This window comes from Setaria italica, chromosome VI (genome assembly GCF_000263155.2).
Source record: "Setaria italica strain Yugu1 chromosome VI, Setaria_italica_v2.0, whole genome shotgun sequence".
Classification (NCBI taxonomy): Eukaryota; Viridiplantae; Streptophyta; class Magnoliopsida; order Poales; family Poaceae; genus Setaria; species Setaria italica.
The window spans coordinates 227,862-248,729 of NC_028455.1; the positions used below are offsets into that span (position 1 = coordinate 227,862).

Genomic DNA, 20,868 nt, shown 5'->3' on the forward strand with positions numbered 1-20,868 from the left:
CAGGCGCTGACTGAAAACTGTACGCCTAGAACTCCTCAAAGTCATGCAGGTACCCCTCCAGATTAGATTGGTCTGAACAACGGTTTTACAAGGGTGAGTACACTTATGGTTGGTACTCAACAAGTCATGGGGAACAGTATAATGTAAGGCAAATTAAGGTATGGCTAAGGCTTAAACAGCATCAGCTTTTAATTTAGTTGTCCAAATTTTATTAGCAATTAACTAGATGTAAGTTTATACCACCCGAAATTAAACAAGGACATGAATAAAGTAATAACATAACCATAAATGAAATGACAATAATTTAAATCCATCTTTCGATAGCATTATCATATAAGGGTTCAGGCCGCTTTTAACCGTGAGCACGACTGATCGATCAGTTTTACACTCTGTAGAGGTTGCATAATTTTACCCAACAGTCGCGTAAAAGTTCAGATGAACTTTGGACCCAACCATGCGGTGTTTGCAAGGTACCAAACCACACTACCAAGGTGTGATCGCATAGGGATGCTATAAGGCCTTTACAAAGATTCGCTAGTTAAAAGTAGCCCGCTAAGGTTTCCGGATCAGTAGTAGCAAGGCATCTCACCCAATCTACCGCCGCCCCTCTTGCCCTTTCGGTAAGACTGCTTTAAACTAGAGTCTCTAATTACTTAGCCAAAACTAGAGCTATGATAGTTCCAGTGGTTGCACTGTTTTTCTGAGTGGTTCTCCATATTCAATTTAACATTTGTGATCTTGACTTAATGAAAGATATAGCATAAATGATACCAAATCAATAAAGATCCAGATTAAACCACCATAACCATGTTTGAGCGCTAAGCATGAGCTACCCAACATAAATTTAACCCGGTTGGTCAAGGCAAAGGTAAAGAAACCTAGAACATCCTTAATTGGAACCCATCAAGATTAAACTATACTGTGCATGGCAATGTTGTATAGAACATGAAAGTAAAGGTGAATAGGACTTAAAAGGAATGATCAAGGACACGACTTGCCTTCTTGACCTTGCTCCTGCTGCTCGTACTCTTCAAAAGTTGCTCTTTGTACCCCTCAAACTTCTTTCCTTCTACACGCGTAACACGAGCACATACAAGCAAATAAATACAATACATAAGAAAAAAAGTACACCAATCATAATTAAACAAAGAAAACAAGTTTGAAAAGCTATTCTATGCATTAAGTACACCAATCATAATTAAACAAAGAAAACAAGTTTGAAAAGCTATTCTATGCATTAAAACGAACACACAGATATAAAGAACATTAAAAAGGGAACTATAAAGCAAAAGATACGCTTAAAACAAGATGCAGGTGCATAGCTGCGAGAAAAACAGGGATCTGGTTTTAAATAGTTTTGAACTGCGGGAGGGCAGCGGCGCATAACGCAGAAACTCCAGGGGCTAAAATGCAAAAGCGGCGCGGCGCGCGATTGCTGACCGGATTGACTCGCGAGCGGGCGAAGCTACGCCGTTGGATCAGGATCCCGCGGCTGGCGGCGAAAGCGACGATGCACGCGGCGGCGATCCTAGTACAAAGGAATCCTCTACATCATCACAGTATAATATATGAGGTTATTAGGTAATTAACCTTTTTTTTTAAAAAAGTGAGGAACATAGCTTGCTTGACTGCGTCGTCTCGCCCTTGTGCTATTTGCTTGGTCTGTAATAATTAACCCAATTAATTAAGCTACATATATAGCTTGGTGGGTTTAAATTCTTGCTTATAATTAACTTGAACTAGCTATATATATGATGGAACAGGAATCGGTCCGATCGACAGTTACTTACTTTTACCACTCAGACGTAATAGTACGGTTACTTTTTAGGATCGGATCAGCAACCAGTTAGTGACTACTAGATCAGCCTGAATATAATTAACGTTGCAGGCAGAGAGAGAGATGGAGCTAGCGATCGAGTCAACACGAGACGATGCGCTTGAATTGATGGAATGAAATACTTCCGGCATGAACGAAAGCATGCTGATGGAGGATCGAAAGGTTTTTCCTAGCTTGTGCCGTCACATCTATCACATCCTGCAGGGGTTGGATCGGACTTGTTCAAACCATCCAGCAGCTGGCCATCAACTGAATTTCGTCTTGGCTCTACCACAAATCATGTATGTAGCTAGTAGTATTAGCTTGGTAATAACGTAGCTTTGCTATGATCGAGTACTCGAGTGCTTTGTTGACCTCTTCTATTCTATCCCTCGTCACACGCCAACAGTGCGTCGTGCTAGCTCTTGACCTCTCTAGCTACTGTCATATCAATGGAAGAAGACGCAATCTCCCTTGGTTTACCTTTTCTGTTCTTTAGGTGACTCTGTCTATATAAACCCTAGCTACTACGTGTGCTCTGCTCACCTAAGAGGGCCATCCGATCGACCCATTCCATGCTGGCCTGCTGGAGTGGACGTCGTCGTCTTTGCTGATCGACGCCATCACCTTGCTGCCACCACCAATTCAGTCCTTGCAAGCTCCATCCAAGCCATATTGCATATATCGATCGATCGATCGATCGAGCTCCTCCCCCGTCATGTCAAGTAAGTCAATCAACATGGAGCCATCCTCTACGAGCGCGACAACCACGTCCTCCTCGCATCGCGGCGGCGGCCGGGAGCTGCAGGGCCCGCGCCCGGCGCCGCTCAAGGTCCGCAAGGGCTCCCACAAGATCAGGAAGCCGCCGCCGCAGCAGGTGCGGGAGCCGGTCATCATCTACACATTGTCGCCCAAGGTCGTGCACGCCGACGCCAGCGAGTTCATGTCCGTCGTGCAGCGCCTCACCGGTGCCACGGCGTCATCCTCCTCCTCCTCCTCCGTCCCGGACCATCAGATTCAGGCGTCGTCGCTCCCGCCGTGGTTCCCCTTCTTCAGTAGTGGCCAGTCGTCGGCCTCCGCCGCACTACTCCAGCCGCCGGCGCCACACTTCCCGTTCCAGCTGCAGCACCAGCAAGCAGCAGGAGGGCCGCATGACCTGAACCAGCAGGTCATCTCGCCCGCGGCACGCCTCGCCGCCATTGAGCAGGCGAGGAGTTCATCCGGTGTTACTGCCGGAGGCCTACTGCCGCCATTCCCGAGCATCCTGTCGCCAGGGTCGCTCCCGGCGATCCAGCCGAGCTTCTTCTCCCCGCCGGCCGGAGCAGGCGGCGGTGGCATCAACCTGTTCGGCGAGCTCATCAGCCCGGCGGCGGCATTTCTTGGTGCAGGTGCAGGGGCCACCCAGGCCGGTGCAACAACAAGTCATCAAAATCCTGTAATGTTGCAGCAGGCAGAAGCGTCGCCGTCGGCTGGTGCCTACTACTGCTGGGATCTCTTCAACAACCGGCACCACCAAAACTAATAACTTTTTTATTATAAAATGCAAACGAGAAGCGGTCGTACCGTACGTGGTCGTTCTTGTCTGCTACTTGCATGCATGCATCATCTCAGCTGAAAGTAACAACCATACATGAACATGATCGAGTCCTGCCCTGTGGACTGCCCGGGTTGACAATGTCCTTTCTCCTTTGCTTGCCTATCCTTTCTGCTAGGTGGCATACGTATGTTGAATTGTCGAGGATCTCCGACACCCCACTTTGGAGGTGAACTATTAATAAGATCTACAGAGAATATTTCATTATTTTTTACACACAGAAACATATGCCTATATATTAATTTTAGCAGCATGCATGAGAAATGGATTCAATTTTCATTCGTCGTCGTCGCTCTGTGTTTGCTTTGTAATAAAATTAACTAAAACAAATTTGTGAAAACTCTGCCTGTGCACAACAGAATAGCTTGTCCTAAAATTAACTAAAATGGAGGAAAGGGGAAAAAACAAAAAAAAATTGAAAAACTAATTCCGACCTGCCGGATTCGAACCAGCGACCTAAGGATTTAGCTGCGCACACTACAGTCCTCCGCTCTACCAACTGAGCTAAGGTCGGTTTCTGCCAACGGTCGGATAACAAACATATTATCCGATAGTTAGCCTTCCTCTCTATCAGATAAACTAAGGGACAGAGAAACACACTAGCAGCAGACGGGTACGTGTTTTATGTATTTCCCAAAAAGGGTGCCACGTGCTTTCCTGTGTTCGATTTCAATCTCAAATGTATCAACTTTCCATACAGCCCACTGTACGCCAAGGGTGTTGTTCCAAATGCCACCATTCTATACTGTACATCAATCAAGCCCCAACACCAAAAAGACACCCTAAGCCTAACACTGGCATCTGCATGCGTTTCACTTGTTAAGAAACTTCTCCTTTTGTAAGCCACCCTTCTCTAACGCTCTGATTTCTTCTGCATCTTCGCCCTGGTACGACGGTTGCCTCCCTTTGGTGCCTATTCAAAACAACGCTCAAATCAGAACATACAAGCGTGGCTGTGGTTCCACATATGCAACATTTTCAGTGGGTCATGCTACCTGAACATGCTGTAACATGTCTTCAAGTTCTACAATGATCTCCGCGAAAGTCGGGCGTGCATCAGGATCTTCATTCCAACACCGTCGAATCAGTTTCGACAATCTTGGGTGAACGCTTGCAGGAATGTCCAAGCGCAACCCCTGTTGCAAGGGGGAAGATGTGTGTGATAAAGAACAATAAAATTTGGTACTGTACAACTTAAAAATTATTTAGTGCCCGTGGAAATGGTAATTCTCCTTGAAAAGTGATATGGGTTATCTTTGGCCAGTTCGGGACAGCTGAATGCTACCGCTTATACAGCGATGTTAGTTTCATTGTGATATAAAAATGACACCAGTAGGTTTACCCTGACAAGTACCAATAAATAAATCTATCCAAAAAGAGGACATAGCCAATATTGGAGACAGAAATTCATACCTGCCTTACACCTAATGCAGCTTGCAAGGGCGTCATGTTGTCATATGGGACCTATGGTGCAATTAAGACTTCATGTTACCTTTAATAAACAAAATACTTATGTTCAAATGACTCAGCAGTAATCCAAGCTGAATTCAACACCAGGGTGTACCTTTGAAGTTGCCAACTCCCATAGAACAATGGCGAAGCTGAATACATCTGCTTTGTTATCATAAGGCTTATGATTAATTATCTGTCAAGATAACTAATTCTTGTGAGCAAACGATGCAAACTTAATTTCTAGGCAGAATTCTTTTAAGGGAAAAACACTTTGTTGCAGGAAGAAGGAAAACATTTTGCAAAGAATTCCTATATTTTTCTCTAAATGGACTTTGGAGAACCGTTACAATAAGTAAAAGAAAATTGTACTAGGTTTGATCTTAACTGGATAGGTGAAATGAGCCACCTGTGCATGAATGGACCCTGAATTTCAGGAAGGAGTTTAAATCTGCCTTCCATGGAGTGAAAGAGTCTAAAAAAATGTCAAGCTAGTCGTTTAGACCAGGCATTACAAGGCAAGGGGCTCATCTTATGCACAGTTTTCGGGGAAATTTGAGTTTACATGCAGAACTTAGAATCCCAGTGATGATGTTAGCCAAATAGCTCTTATTCTCAATGAGCAGATAACAGATTGACTAAAAGAAAAAAAAATCGTCAGAACTTTTGGTTCATTTGGAAATTATAAATAACTGTTCTAAGATAAACAATAGAGTACTGTGCAGAACAAAAAAGTAAGCAGGGCATTGAAAATGCCTGTACTAATGAAAGACAAACCAAATCTCAAAGGGTAAAACGGAGCTCAAGCACACCTCTGGTGCCATCCATCGATAGGTTCCAGTTTCAGCAGTCATCTGCCCCTCCTGACTTCCATGTCGTGCCACACCAAAGTCCGCAATCTTTATGACCTATTTTCAGAAGCAGATCTACAATGTAACAACTTGGTATTGGGTTGAATGCCATGAGAAAAACATGTGCCATGCTCTGTCATCAACACAGTTTCTTGTAAAATACAAGATAACCGACATACATAGTTACAACTCGAAGTTGAAACTGCAAGTTCAAGAAACACATATTTCTCTAAATGCAATTGGATGCACTCAAACAGCAGAGGATTCTTCGTGTCTACATATTTCCATCATGATTGTGAAACTTACAAAGGATTTCTTGGAGATTTAAAATAACCCCCCCTTGAAAATGCTATTTTCTGCATGCCATTGCTAGTCTGCCAGAAGTGGATTCTCATTTGTAAACCTTCAGGTGCTCAAAGAAATGATATTACACAACAGCAATTCCATCTAAGATAGTGTTTGGTTCGTGCTAAGGTAATGTAAACGCAAAGGGAATCAAATTACAGTGTATTTAGAGGTGGAATAGGTGATTGCCTTCTTTGTTTGGTTGCACTCTGGTAACGTAATCAGATTACTGTGTGGGTGCTATATCTGATTACGGTGAGGGAGGAGGGGTAACAAGCTTGTATAGATATTATTTAGGTAAGGGATTCGATTACAGTGTCAATTGATTACAAACCACCGCAACCAAACATATGTAATGGGATTCGTTACCTTCAGTAATCAGATTACGTTACATTTGAGCCAACCAAACACTACCTAAGTCTCTGATTGAAAAACCAAGTGGAGTAGTATGCAAAATACTGGCAGCCTTTATGTCATTGCTAGATTTCATACGGCATATAGGAAAGGCAAAAGAAAATGGGCACCGAAAATTAGCTTTAAAGTATCGAATAAGTGTCATACTTGATCATAGCCTATTAGAAGATTTGCAGTCTTCAGATCTCTGTGGATGATGTCATTCTGGTGTAGATAATCCATTCCTTTTGAGATGCTGATAGCAATTTTTAGAATTGTGACTAGTTCCAAAAAGTTACTGTGCTTGTGAAGAAAGTCATATAAATTCCCTCCAGGCATGTATTCTGAAAGAATAGAAGCAACCACAAAAGAGAACGTCATTAGCTGCATCTTGCAGCTGAGCTAATAGAAAACAGAAAGCATCAAACAAGGGAATGAACAGATGCACAATAGACAGATGATAGGACTACACTATGACTACATAGTTTCCCTACTCAGGCACATAGGCATCGATATTTAAACCATAAACCGTTAAAGGTTAAGGGACTCAATGACTTGTTCCCAATACATACATAATGAACTAGAGGTGTATTATCCGTCACAATTTAAGAGTGTGCATGTGAGATGATAACCATTTATTCGCAGGGCATGTATACATGAGAACAATGCCACTTTCATTTGAGTTTACAACAATGGTTAAGAGGAAATTATGCAATCCCACCCAAAAAGTGAAACGAGGATTGATGAATATTTTGGAAGAAAGATACCTGTAACGATGCAATAGTATGGATGCTTTATGCATGCCCCATAGAATCGAAGAATATTATCATGTTCAACTCTCCTGGAGAAAAAGTATCTAGAATCAGTTACAGCAAAATGTTAAACTGGTTCATTCAATTATTATGTCCAGTGAAAACTTGCCTTAGAATAAGTACTTCTTGCAGGAACTCAATTTCTGAAGGGTTGTTTAGATTGGTAATTCTGAGACACTTTATAGCGACATCAAGACCATTGTAAGTTCCTCGATACCTGTGAAAGAGAACATGAATGAGAACTGCTGCATACTAAACTCTTGTATGGCTTTAAATATGAAAAACAAACATAGTTTAATACACAATAGCAATTTGTAAGCTGGCTTCATGACAGTACAGCAATTTAAAATTGTTTATTTCACTGTCAACAGATGGCACAGTATGCGTAGATGAATCCTATAGAGGCTAGGCAGGCACACTGGCAATGTTAGCAGTGAAGTGACACGGTGGACACAGCATTTCCAATAAATTAATGTGATGATATTACTAGTAGGAAATAGTTCTTACAAGTCTGCGGAAGATCCGGATGCAATCTTTTCCCCCTTTGCTAGCATGTTCCAGTCGATTTCAGAATCTCCAACCTTTTGTTGTAGGTCGCTTATTTTATCCGATGTTGAAGAATTTGTGGAATTAGATGGTGATACCTGAATATTACATGGAAATAATACGAATGTGGACAAATGTTAACAATGCCATGCTGACTAAGATTAGAGCCATCTACTGTGTGACAAACGACTCAAAACAAGCATGCATATAGCTTATTCATGATTAAGTTGAAACTGAAATATGCTAAAAATAACAGTGCATCATACATTTTTTTGTGTTAAGGTCTCCTTAATCTTCGCGATCAAATCATCTGTCTCCTGCATTGAACAATTGCAAGATGAGCGACATTTTCCCACAACCCTTGCGTAGTTGCATATATAAGAGAACATGGTAATGGATTTGATGGTTCATCACTATGTGTATTAGAAATGTGAGCTGATAGTAAGTGATTGGCATTGCAAATTAACATATCCCTATAAACAATTCTGAACTCATAGTCAAAATCCAGAAACAAAATAGAACACTACTTCCATGATGCTATAAACAGTCCAGGACTAAGCATGTGCATGCTCAAAATTCACCTCTGTATCCCACCCATCAACGACAAAAACATCCAAACAAAGGCCATCTTTTGTAGAGTAAACATGAGCTTCCTGAATATTCAACCCAACCTCCGAGAGCAACGCAGTAAGCTGTAGAACAACCATTTGCCATAAGAAACTCGACGCATAAATATGTATGAAAATGCCAAGTACGCGAACTGGAAGGTGGACATTACCCGGCTTAGGAGCTTTGGCCTGTCACTAGAAGAGAAAATGATCTCATGGAGAAGCTGAGCTTTCAGATCACCTCTGTATAAAATCGATTTAACCAAAAGTCACGAAACCTAAGAAGTAAACATTGTAAACTGTGGATGCTTTATTTGTTCAGAATAGAGAGAGAAGGAAAAGCAGCACTTTATAAGTGAGTCCAATCATCACCACAAGAAGGAAAGGAAGCATAGCCCATAGGGAGTATGTGCAGATAAAGTGAAGAAGTACCTACCTAGAGGAGATAGACGTGGAATCATTGGCGTGCACAGTAGTCTTTCTTCTCTCCAAACTGAGGTCCTCCAGCAACCTTTGACACGGGTCCTCTTGATTATCGCCAATGCCGTCACCATCACCATCCGCTCGAAGTGGCATGCTCTGCTCGTCGAGGCAGGAAGAGCAACACGAGACAATTAATCATCATCATCATCCCCTTGTCAACTCAAATCAGTGTTCCCCTTGTTGACACTGACACACAATGCAAAAGAGAGGGACCTTGAGGTATCGCGCGTGGAAGACGGGTCGCTTCTCGGGGTCCGCGCACTCTTGGAGGATCTCCCAGTGCAGGAGGACATCCTCGGCCTTGCCTTCGACGTCGAGGTCGAAGTCAAAGATGTACCTTCGGGGCAGCCTCTGCAGGTGGCGGGCGAGGCGGCCATGGAAGGATGGGTCGGCGAGCTTCTGGCCGTGTCTCCCCGTCAGGCGGAGGCGCTCGCAGATCCTCCTCTGCACCGCGTGGAGGTCCGGCTGGGACTGGGAGTCGCGCGGCGACCGTGGCGCCGGAGAGCTCTCGCCCGTACCCTCCTCCAAGTCCTGCGGCTCCTCCTCCCCGACGCGCCGCGACGGAGCCATCGGCCGGCCGGAATCTTGGAAACTCAGGCGGTTGCGTTGCGCGCCTGGGTGGGACCGGCCGGCCTGGTCGGGGCACCCTAGGCTAGTATTTATAGAGGGGCTCCGGCCGGCCGGCCGGCGGGGAGACCGCCGATTGGATTGAAGAAGACGACGACGGCCATGGAATGGAATGGACGACGCTGACCCAAGCACAATTTTCCTTCCTTTTAACTGCTACTAGTAGAGTAGTATCAATTACCACTTGCTTTGGATCGGTTAAAGCATTTTGGCCACCGTGATATATACTCTAACAATGAAAAACATGACAAATACATAATCCGAACATTAATTTAGAAAAAAAGTGTATTTTCCATCCACGAAGGGATATTTCAATTGGCGTGAGTCGACTTCTAAACAAATTAAACCCGTGCACTACTCATTCATCCATGTATCCTTAATGATGATTTAGTACCATATTACCGTGTTTTAAGCTATGAAATCATCTGACTAATCACTATTAACACATATCATAAAATATAATATAGAGCTTCATTTTAGACATAATAAGGGTAACTACATCAAAATAAAGAGACTAAACATTTGCAAAGATGGGATAGAAAGAGGGAATGGAGTAGGATAGACGTGCTTGCTGACTCATGTGTGACTGTATGTCTTCTTCTGTATAACAAAGCTTGGTTGATAGCGTTGTTTTGTGTAAACTAATGTCAGCTGCTGTGCGAGGCTTGAATGCGTAAGCAAAAAATCAGAAATGACGTAGTACGTTAGTGTAAGGAGCACTTGTTGTTTCGAGATACGAATCCCATTTGTTTATCTCGGTCGTCATGAAGACCTGGCGCCGTGCGTGCAATTTGAAGGTAAGTGACCTCTCTTTTACATGGTTTAGAAGCACAAATATTGTTAGGCATATCCTGTGCGAGGCAAGTTGTTGTTTTTTGTTGTTGTTGCTGCAAACGTCTCATCTTTTTTCCCTTCTCCTAATAAAAATTCAGCAAATCCATTGCCGTCTGTTCAAAGACATATAATCACAGATAGTCAACACTTTATTTGTCTATAAAAAACAATCATAAATGAAAAAAGTGATGGATCGGCCGGACCAGATCGATAGATCATCATCAACTTAACCTGAAATATTTTCTATGAATTAAAATGAGGCTGTTAAAGTTGCAGATCGCAGAAGTGTTATGTTGATTTGGCTTGTCAGAAACAAGCTTTAATTTGCATTGCATTGTCGTCCAAAAAAACAAATTCTGCAGGCTGCATGCAGCTGAGAAATGGATCGAGATCGATGAAACCAATAATCAGTCGTACAAGCTGAGGTGTCATTCAGGACCAAATAACTACATTGATAATGTCATTATTCTTAGTTGATGGAGCCCATAACCATGATTATAATCTACTTGTGCAATATCCACACAGGATGGTGAACAATATGAAAAGTAATATATCCAACAACATTGGCAGCATATATAGTGTTGGTGGTCCCGGTCCTTTTGCATCCAACATCATCGATGCGTTGGTTTTAGCGGTCCTCAAAACTTGTTTAGCCCGAGAACTTGTTATTTGCGCCACTAATATCATCAATTAACATATTCTCGCCTGTCTAAAAAAATTGTGTGTTCACCAGTTACGCATAAAATATGTTCTATGAGCACAAAAAGTTGCTCTAAAATATGACGACTAATAGAGCAATGGATAGACGAATGAGGGAGTAGGTGGAGAAACACGGAACAAACAGCCTCTAACGTTATCCTTGATCATCTTTTCCTTGGTTGGATCTTACGTATTCCTGTCTCCATGGGCCGTCAAATGGGATCCTAATACCTTTTGATACTCATGAAACGTTTCGCTGTAGCAATTCATGATATATTGTAAGAGGTAATAGTAGCATGCTGTTCTAGAATCATCTGAAAATTTTGAAGCAAAGAAAAGTTTTGGCTAGGAATTTGGTACAGCACCAAGAGGCTTATAACTAATAATATAAAGTGTCCAAACAAATATAAGAACAATCAACGACCAACCAAACAATCAAACCGAACAGCAGCACGTAGCAGACAAGGGTACTTACTTGGTCGACACATGTATGCTTCCAGATGCAAAATTTTCATCAAATTCAATCTCTCAGTTAGAAAAGGAGGAAGGGCATCCACAAAATTCCAACAACATGTTATTAACGAATATAGATTAATTGCATCCACAGATGACCCAGGATGTGGCTTTTTTCAAGTCAAAGATGAAAAAAACAGTTCTCGCGAAAAGAAAAAAAAAGTGGGGAATCAAGAAAGTCAGATCTTGCTAACTACTGCTACCCTATTTTCCCCCCCTTAACGTCTTGGACATGAACATGCATGGTCTTCGATATACTTGTTTGATGTTTACTTTTTTGTTATTTTCTGAACATTTGTTATTGAAATTCATTCAAGTAGTCATTCGAAAGTAATATTTCATGATAAATCTACTTGTACCACATTATTTTGTCTAGTACTCCATTAACCCAATAAAGAAGAGCTTAAGCTCACACTGTGACTTGTGCTGCGTCATGTGTTCCTTGTTTTCTTTATTTTGGGAGTAAAAGTCCCAACACGAAATATCTCCTCCCTCCCGCCCGCGTTCCCCATTTCCCCTTCCTACTACCCTGCTCTCTAACTCTAGCTCTACCCGAGGCTATCGCCTTCTCTGATTCTCCCCATTCTCTCCCCCAATCTCCCCTCCTCTTCCCCGCCCCAGATCGTATCTGGCTATCTGCACCTGTTCCTCTGCGATTTGGGCTCGTCTTGTCTCCTGGTGCCTCAAAAGCTCGCGCCTTTACAAGGTTGAAAGGCCACAAATCAGAGGGGAATTCGGAGCGCAACCAGGGGGCAAAAGGTCGCGAGGTTTTCTTCGTCCAAAGCTGAGCGCTTTTGCTGATCTCCTTTGCAGAAATCGCTTGCTTTGTGTGGGAAAGTCGGATCTTTGCAGCAGATTCGGGTTTGAAATCTGTGTGAGAGTCGACGAACAGGATTTGGATAGGGTAAGGTTCCTGTTCCTTCTTCTGATTGCCCTGTCCCTACCATGCAAGATTCGGTTTTTCATCCGATTCTTTACTTTCCGCAGGAATTCCTAGTTCAGCCCATGCTCAGCTTGAGCTGCTTAATGATATCACTATCTGTTCTGTCCTAGTTGCCGGAAAATAGATCAAATCTCTCGTTTTTTCTTTTTTTTTTTCATTTCTCAATTGGAACTGTAAGAAAAAAAATCCCTTCAATGCTTAAGTAGAACTATTTGAATGTGAAAAGTAGCGATAATATTGGTCAAATTCTACTCTGGCTGCAAAAAAGGAGGTCAAAATTTCGCACGCTGCCTATGAATGTGTGACGTAGTTAGGCCTTTAATTAATGATGTGTTTCGTTGGCCTTTTGCCATCAGGGAGGTTGGTTGTCCATGTTAAGATCATCATGTGCTAAGTGTGAAACAAGAACTAGTTAAATGCTCCAGTAGTCCGCTGACTTTATAGAGGCTGTTAGACTATTCAAGTGGGGAATGGTCTTCTCTACAATAGGCTTGACTTAATCTCACATGATTGGATATGTTCATATGCTCTAATCCTCTAATCGTCTTCCTTGGTGGTTGCTTAGTTTATAGTGCATGCTATTCATCCTGATTGCATACTTAGCTTTCAGCGTGATGCTGACATGGTTCTTGTTTGGTGGTCTTGGAATGTATAAACCAAAGAAGGCCTGCCGGCTGATAGAAAAAATAAGGCACAGCCACAATATTGCTTTGGCAGTGTTTTTTGTTTTGCCTTCTTGATGTATTTTGTAAGGCTAGTAGTTACTAATGCTTTGTCATTTGCCTATGCTGTTGCTAGCAGGCTCACTCTGAAGATCTTGATCACCACAAGAAATTTCCAGTTATTGTGCCTTTTCACTGGACATGTCCTTCCGCAGCATAGTTCGTGATGTTAAGGAAAGCTTTGGTAGCTTATCAAGACGGAGTTTTGAGGTTAGAATTTCTGGTCTGCCTGGTCTTGGTCATCACAGAGGGAAATCTGTTGGATCTCTGAGCAACCTGCACGATAGACCTATAGTAGTTGATCAAAGCAGGTGGGTTGGTCTTCCTCCCGAATTGCTTCGAGATGTAATGAAAAGGCTTGAGGAAGGTGAGAGCACTTGGCCATCCCGCAAAGATGTTGTTGCTTGCGCAGCAGTTTGCGGAACATGGAGAGAGATATGTAAGGATATAGTGCCCAGTCCAGAATTTTGTGGAAAGCTCACTTTCCCGGTGTCACTTAAACAGGTAACAGTTTAATTCAGTTACCAGGGGTGGAAATTGCAAAACCTCTATTATTAATTTTGCCGCTTGTATTTTGGTGCCTTGATCCATTACTTATCCTCTTAAACAGTTGCAAAAAATAAATGATTGTGCTGCCCAAAATATTATGAATCAACACATTCCCTCTGTTTGAGAATACTTGATACTATCAATCACTTTATTTATTTACAAATATTTGCCACTACATGCTTCTCAATGCATAATTCCCCATTTCTCCCTTATAAAAAATCGCCTCACTCCCAGCCCCATCTCCAAGCTGTTATCCCAGGAGAAATCATTTAGTCTAGTTAGCTCTTCTGTGGGGTCTGCTGATCACGTAACAGATGGAATAACATCTGTTACAATGCTTATCAAGTACTGACTTGAAGCAATTTTATCTTTTGTAATTGAGAAGCAGAGAACAGCCTCTGCAGTATATGTCCACCTACAAATGTTTGCACCCATCTAACTTCATCTTTTCATGTACAGCCGGGACCTAGAGATGAAATGATACAGTGTTTTGTAAAAAGGGACAAATCAACATCAACTTATTATCTTTACCTATGTCTTAGCCCTGGTAAGTGTAAACACGTGCTATGCTTTTTTCATTAATATCCTTCTGAGCAACTTTATATGAATAATTGAATATAGATCGCAACTTTATATGATTAGGAGAAAATGTTCATGTTAATTCTGCAGCTACTCCCTTGCTCTAGTGATTTTCCACCTCAGATTTGGACAACCAAATGTGTTGCTTCCTGTGGCCTTTGAGATATGTTTTGCCTTTTGGTCTTTATAAGTCAGGACTATTAGATATGAATTGACCTAGAAATACAGTGGCACCAGATCCTTGTCCCCCCCCCCCCTTCACCCCACCCCACCCCTTGTAAGAAAGAGGAGTTTTAGAATGCAAAAGATTTCGTTAATACTACAAAAAATATATATATTTGTGTGCAAGTATACAATTTCAGTGACTCAATGTCGATGACTACAGTAAAATAAAGAAGAATTAGACTTGCTTTTTGATACCCTTAATGAGACAGAATTCTCACAAGTAACTTTGCTTAACACTATGCTTGATGCTTTGAATCATGTAGCTGTCCTCAGCGAGAATGGAAAATTTCTACTAGCAGCTAAGAGGAATCGCCGTACAACCTATACTGAGTACATCATTTCTATGGATCCTAAAAATATATCACGTTCAAGTAATGGCTATGTTGGAAAAATGAGGTGAAGTATCTTACCTTAACAGCAATATTCCAATCTAACTCTAAATGTTTTTTTTTGAGTTTTGTGTGGTGCTGTCCATTTGAATCTGACATTGTAGCACCAACAGGTCAAATTTTCTTGGCACCAAATTCGTCGTGTACGACACTCAGCCGCCATACAATGCTGGGAGCCTTGTTTCGTGTGGACGCAGCAGCCGTAGAATCTCCTCTAGGAGGGTTTCCCCCAAGGTACCCACTGCTAGCTATCCTATTGCCCAGGTGAACTATGAGCTAAATGTGCTTGGCACAAGGGGGCCCAGGCGTATGAATTGCACCATGCATTCCATCCCAGCCTCAGCAATGGAACCTGAAGGCATGGTACCTTGCCAACCCAAGCAGCTCTTCCTCCCCGCCTCGTCTTCCTACGAAGAATCCTTTCGCAGTGCAAACACCTCTTCCAGCTCAAGGTTCTCGGTTACAGATCGCTCCTTGGACTTCAGCTCCTCTCGCTTCTCAGAAGTAAGCGGGGTGATCCAGCAAAATGAGGATGATGGTCAGGCCAAGGAGAGGCCTTTGGTTCTCCGCAATAAAGAGCCAAGGTGGCATGAGCAGCTGCAATGTTGGTGCCTCAACTTCCGTGGTCGGGTGACCGTGGCTTCTGTGAAGAACTTCCAGTTGATAGCTGCGCCACAGCTAGATGCTGTGCCCTCTGAATCATCGCAGCAGGCTCAGCCTTCGAGTTCATCTTCAGCATCTGATCATGATAAAGTGATCCTGCAGTTTGGTAAGGTTGCCAAGGACATGTTCACAATGGACTACCGATACCCGCTCTCAGCATTCCAGGCCTTCACCATCTGTTTGACGAGCTTCGACACCAAGCTGGCTTGTGAATAGATTAGAGATGAGAACAGGCATGTAGGGCAATAAGTATTTATATGTTGTGTGTGTGCTGGTGTAGTTTGTTGCCGTGGTTGATTCAGTCATTTGTTTGCCCTAGTGTGGTGTGGCTTGTCAAAGCTAAGAACCGGCAATTGTTCTGAGCTGCAGGTGCTTGGTACAAATTTTCATGTCTGTAACTTGTAATGGCAAAATGTGCAGACATTACCTCAAGTCTTCCAGGTTTCAATTCCTTGATGGTTTCAGCCTTTGAATATGTTTAATCATCAATAAATAACGTGACCAATAATGTGATGCTCTCGACAAAAAGGTTCCAGATCCAACATTTACCAAATTGCTACGCACTATCAAAAATGATGTGATATGCATTCATCAATTTATGGTTTTTAGGAAAGACCAGCTACAGTCCATTCGCAAATCCACATTTTGGAAATGGCACGTTTTACATCTCAGTGGCAATATCGTTATGAAAAATATGTACAATTATGAATCAACAGCCTTCATACACTCCTGAAGAATTTCAAACAATTCCTATAAACTTCTAAAACCTTCCATAAACTGGTTATCTTTTACACACATAATCCTATGATCAAGCAACTGTCTAAATACTAAAAACAGATGGCAAAGGAGAACACATGCTTCAAATCCAATCATTCACAGCCCTGATGGATACTGACTTAAACGAGTTGTTGGTGTCTGCTATATGAAAATGCGCAAAAAATAACTTTTCAATGAACAGGCACATTCATATAGCATCAACAAAGTTCGTCAGGGTGTTGTTTCTGCTGAGGAGATGAGGACAATGCAGCATTATTAACCGACAAGTCCAGATCCCTAACTTCACCGAAGATCTCGGTCTTAGTTCTGGTTACAGGAATGTCGGTATCTGAATCTGGCGTGCGATATTTAACACCATTGCTTCCGGACTCCAATTCTTCATCGCTAACTTCATCTGTCCGGCGCCTTGAGGTCTTCAGAATGTCAAGACCCATTTCTAGATCATCCTCAACCTTGGCTCTTGGACGGTGGGGTGCATCATCTTCTGGCACATTGGCGTAGCTGGTCTGTGGCTGTACTACCTCATGTTCCTCTTGAACAATAGCTCTTAGATTGATCTTAGAAGGCTTCCTTTTTGTGCACCAGAACTCATGACAGTTGCGCACGCAGCCGTGGTCATACACGTTTGGCTGGTTGCTGTACTTGTACTTGATATTCTCATATGTTGTCTTCAGAAAAACAAAGCACGTATTTTATTCAGTAAAATAAAAATGTGGCAATTGAGAAAGCTACACTAGTACGTACTGATCCAACATTTCTTAATCTTTCCAATTCAAATTCAGGATAGATTTTCAATGATATTGAGGTGTTCATTTTATTTCAATTCGGTAGGTTACACTTAATAACATATCTGGAGCCTATCCATCATTTTTTTATTTGGCAAAAGAGCTTTAGACATTATGCGGTTATGCTTTGACGTTGACTTGGGAGGGCTAACCTTGTTCGTCGCGATAAGATAAGAATGGAACCCAGTGAGACCACCGACAAACCAGAAGCAAATGAAACAATATGCCATCACTGCCAATGAAGCTGGAGATTCTTTAATGGCCTTCAGCAATGAATCATGACCCCTACTCATGAGAAGCTTGATGTACAATCCACACATTGAACATACATAGATACACAGGACTGCCGCCGACGAAACAAAACAGAAGAAGTACCGGTAATTTCTCTGCAAAAGAAAAGAAATGCAAATAAGCCTAGGCTGTTTTCATTGGAACTGCACTCGGGCTGTCGAATGAAAAAAAAAATTACATAACTTGTTTCCTCTTAGAAAATGAAGGGATCAACATAACTGACCTCTCCAATACACTGCCCAACCCAAGGGCAGTGATGATCAAAGCGCTCAACACAGTTATCACATTTGGAGCAGTGGGAGCAGCGAGGAGGCCGATATATCATGCAAGTTTCACAGTATTTCACTTTCACAGGCACGCCATTGACCATAACCTCTTTTACTCGAGGGAACTGAAGAGTATGTGGAGCTGAAGCATCATGAGAGAACTCTTCCACAGGTGGGTGTGAATTCCTTGGTACAATACCTGGATCTTGAGATGAGGTAAGGAAGAGCAGTAACAGTACCTAACAATCAGGTTTTGCAGAGAAGGATACTATAATTTTGGTGCTACACACATAAAAATAAAGTAGGAAATAAATAGCAACAAAGCAAGTTCTGTACTGCTCATATAGAAAATAACTTCTGGAGAACAGATACTTAAAGAACATATTTAGTATGCAGGAGCATATATGAATATAAATTTATTTAGGACTGTTCAAAGTTCACTCTTCAAAAAAATGGAGGTTCTAAGTCAAGGTTCACAAATATGTATAAGAACCAAGCATGTCAGGTGGTCGGATGGTTGATGACAAGGACTGAGGTTGTAATATAGCTGTGTTCCTTTGTGTCCAAAATAAAAGGAGTATCACACAAGGTTCCTTTCATAATCATAATGATGTCAAATACAGCTTGTAAAACAGTTTCACCTGTCTGTCTGATTAACATTAACTCAGTTTCACTTAAACAAATTCAGCATTTTTTATTTAAAGAAAAATGAACTTGTGAAAGATTTCAGGATTGCAGTTTTGTTCAATACAGTATGCTATTTTAGTCACATTAGGAAAAGATCTCTAACTGAAAGTGTGGAGTACACAAATAGGAAACGTTATGCAAGCACCTTTGTCTAACTACGATGTAAATAGGCAAAGAATGTTTACTCACATAAATTGTAAGGCCTATGGTGACAGCAAGAATTGCATAGCCTGCATTATATGCAGGAAATATGTGTATGAGATGCCTGGCCACAAAGACGCAGAAGACGGCAACAGGGATGGCAATTAGAGAGAAAGATATCAGAGTGGCCTTGGCATCTGGTCCAAAGATCAACCTTCCACCACACAAGATTATCTGAACACAGAGAAATAAATTACTGAAAATCTGATAGCTTAACAGAAGCTACTGAATATAGACGAACAGCAGAAACAAACGCACTAAAAATTGCAAGCCAAGCTGTTAAAGTCTGAATACGAAAGCCTTGGTAATAGCATCTTAACTAGTTGAGGCATCAAAAGTCAGCATGGTGAAGGGAAGGCAGTGTAATGGTAGTCAGAACTCTGATGAAAAAGGAATGCTGAAACCTCTCGTTCTCAAAAGAATTTTTTGAGGGTTTTTTTTTTGTTGGGATTAGCTAATGGAGTAGATGCAATGTTGCACAGCAGAGTTCTGGGGATGTCTTGTGATATTCTAATTTGTTGGGATTAGCTGCTAGCACTAAGTAAGAAGAGGCACGGCACAGAATGGTGAGGCCTTGGACCAAACATAGCATGTCATACGAGTGGGATTATCTTATTAGGGAGGGGAAGGTTACGATGATTCACATTGGCTGCCAAGGTGCATCCAAATGGAGCGTGGATAGTTTATTCACTAGTGTCGGCAACACTGTGATGAGAATGAGATAAACAAATCAGAAACTGGAATGGGTTAATTAACTAGGCAGACTATGTGCAATATAAAGATCCAACAGGCCCTAATCATCTTATCCTCCAAAGAAGCAAGCCCCTCTCCCTTAAGCGCCGAAGCAGGATTGAACAAATCACATGGTCATGCGATAAGTGTTAGGCCTGATGCAAGCGAGAAATCAAGAAGAAACTGGCACAGCAGGCAATCCGGGCAAGAAGGACTGAGCGATCGAATCCAAACCCAAGAAAGGCGCGACCTTTAAGGACCCAAGAAAGAAGAAAGGCACGACTCCTGTAAGTGTACTGGGGAGGGGGATGGGGATGGTGATGAATGAATCTGACTCACGTTGTTGCCTCTCCAGGCTTGGTACACCCGGCGCTGCTTGTGCTTGGCCATGGCCATGGCCGGCGGCGTCGGAAGAGTCCAAGCGGCGGCGCTCTTCTTCCAGTCCCGGTTTCCCTTTCTTTTTGGATCGGCAAGATGTCCTCCTCTCCTCTCCTCTTCTAGAAGAAGGACATCACATCACATCCCTCGCAAGGTGGATTGGATTGGAAGGAGGAGGATGCCTCTCGCATCGCATCACGGCTGCGCTGTTGGTGGGGTTTTTCTAGTACTGGCAGTAGAAGCAATCAATCAATAAGGTTGCGATTTTAGGCTGGCACGGCAATGGCAATGGCAATACCAATATGATGGCAACCCCAACGGAACTGACTAGGGAAAGATGCTTGGATTCGTTGGGGAAGAAGGGGAGCTCTCTACTAACCCGAACAAGGATTACAAACAAGCCGTCCAAGGAGGAGGAGAGGAGAGAAAAGAGAAGGTATCGTATTCGATTCCCTTCCTGGCTTCCTATCCTCCCTCCCTCTGTTTCTTGAGCCAGCCAGAGCCAGCACGAAACCGTTCCCTCCTCCTCTCTTCTTGCCCGCGTTTTCTTTTCTTTTTTTGTTTTGCTCGTCCTGTCCATCTTTTTCCTTTTTCTATCCAATTGTACTATAAAATTATATATTATAGTAATAGCAAGTAGCAACGCACAAAATCAATCAATAAGTCGTGCTGTTTCGTATAATTACAGTGGGGCCTTAGTTTATGTATAAAACAAAATATATTCGATTATTTGGGTGCTGTTCAGCTTGGCAAGAATGGATCACTTGAGTTATTGTTTGTGGCTGACATCTTTGTGTTTTCTGTCCTAGCTAGCGTCAGTGGACCATGCATTGCATTTACTGGGTCTGGGTTGCAGCTTGCAGGGGAATTCAATTCCTATAGGAATTTATCTAAGAAGTTCAAATTTCAAATCCATGTGTCTGGAAAAGGTTGTACAAACAAAGGAGTAACTCCACACTCCGAATGTGGATTCCTATAGGAATTGAGGGAAAAACAAAGAGTTTAAGCTAAGCAGCAACGGTAATGCTTAAAAAAGGACGTCCGGAATCTTAAAAAAATCGAAACATAGTGTTCATGTTGTGATGAGAATTTTTTTATCCTGGAGTGGAAC

The 20,868-nt window shown here is 42.3% G+C and overlaps 4 protein-coding genes and 1 non-coding gene across 8 annotated transcripts; 2 read left to right on the forward strand and 3 right to left on the reverse strand.

Moving 5' to 3' along the window:
- The first annotated feature begins 2,380 nt into the window (after positions 1-2,380).
- On the forward strand, positions 2,381-3,570 carry LOC101778180 (protein MKS1). Its single transcript, XM_004974236.2, has one exon. It carries the CDS (start codon positions 2,535-2,537, stop codon positions 3,336-3,338), a length of 804 nt encoding a protein of 267 aa, XP_004974293.2. The 5' UTR covers positions 2,381-2,534; the 3' UTR covers positions 3,339-3,570.
- A 268-nt stretch (positions 3,571-3,838) lies between these two features.
- TRNAY-GUA lies at positions 3,839-3,924 on the reverse strand. Its single transcript is given in 2 exon segments — positions 3,839-3,874; positions 3,888-3,924. It is a non-coding gene; the product is annotated as a tRNA-Tyr (tRNA).
- Positions 3,925-4,010: 86 nt separating this feature from the next.
- Positions 4,011-9,670, reverse strand: LOC101777899 (serine/threonine-protein kinase STY8). Its single transcript, XM_004972347.4, has 14 exons — positions 9,111-9,670; positions 8,851-8,993; positions 8,585-8,657; positions 8,388-8,498; positions 8,073-8,123; positions 7,768-7,904; positions 7,370-7,477; positions 7,216-7,289; positions 6,617-6,792; positions 5,672-5,767; positions 4,975-5,055; positions 4,824-4,874; positions 4,406-4,546; positions 4,011-4,323 (listed from the first exon to the last, which is right to left on the reverse strand). Exons 1-14 carry the CDS (start codon positions 9,465-9,467, stop codon positions 4,264-4,266), a joined length of 1,659 nt encoding a protein of 552 aa, XP_004972404.1. The 5' UTR covers positions 9,468-9,670; the 3' UTR covers positions 4,011-4,263.
- Positions 9,671-12,021: 2,351 nt separating this feature from the next.
- On the forward strand, positions 12,022-16,101 carry LOC101778294 (tubby-like F-box protein 12). Of its 2 annotated transcripts, none has more exons than XM_022827562.1 (5): positions 12,022-12,474; positions 13,312-13,739; positions 14,244-14,331; positions 14,852-14,984; positions 15,091-16,101. In XM_022827562.1, the coding sequence occupies exons 2-5, from the start codon at positions 13,377-13,379 to the stop codon at positions 15,854-15,856; spliced, it is 1,350 nt and encodes a 449-aa protein (XP_022683297.1). In that variant the 5' UTR covers positions 12,022-12,474; positions 13,312-13,376; the 3' UTR covers positions 15,857-16,101. The 2 variants fall into 2 exon arrangements, with proteins under 2 accessions (XP_022683297.1, XP_004972405.1); XM_004972348.4 differs by having other exon boundaries at positions 12,024-12,474; positions 13,315-13,739.
- Positions 16,102-16,260: 159 nt separating this feature from the next.
- On the reverse strand, positions 16,261-20,352 carry LOC101779383 (protein S-acyltransferase 8). Of its 3 annotated transcripts, XM_022827561.1 has the most exons (6): positions 20,137-20,273; positions 19,719-19,986; positions 18,636-18,821; positions 17,717-17,998; positions 17,355-17,588; positions 16,261-17,085 (listed from the first exon to the last, which is right to left on the reverse strand). In XM_022827561.1, exons 2-6 carry the CDS (start codon positions 19,773-19,775, stop codon positions 16,615-16,617), a joined length of 1,230 nt encoding a protein of 409 aa, XP_022683296.1. In that variant the 5' UTR covers positions 19,776-19,986; positions 20,137-20,273; the 3' UTR covers positions 16,261-16,614. The 3 variants fall into 3 exon arrangements, with proteins under 3 accessions (XP_022683296.1, XP_022683295.1, XP_004972408.1); XM_022827560.1 differs by lacking the exon at positions 19,719-19,986 and having other exon boundaries at positions 20,137-20,352; XM_004972351.3 differs by having other exon boundaries at positions 19,719-20,273.
- Positions 20,353-20,868: the final 516 nt, after the last annotated feature.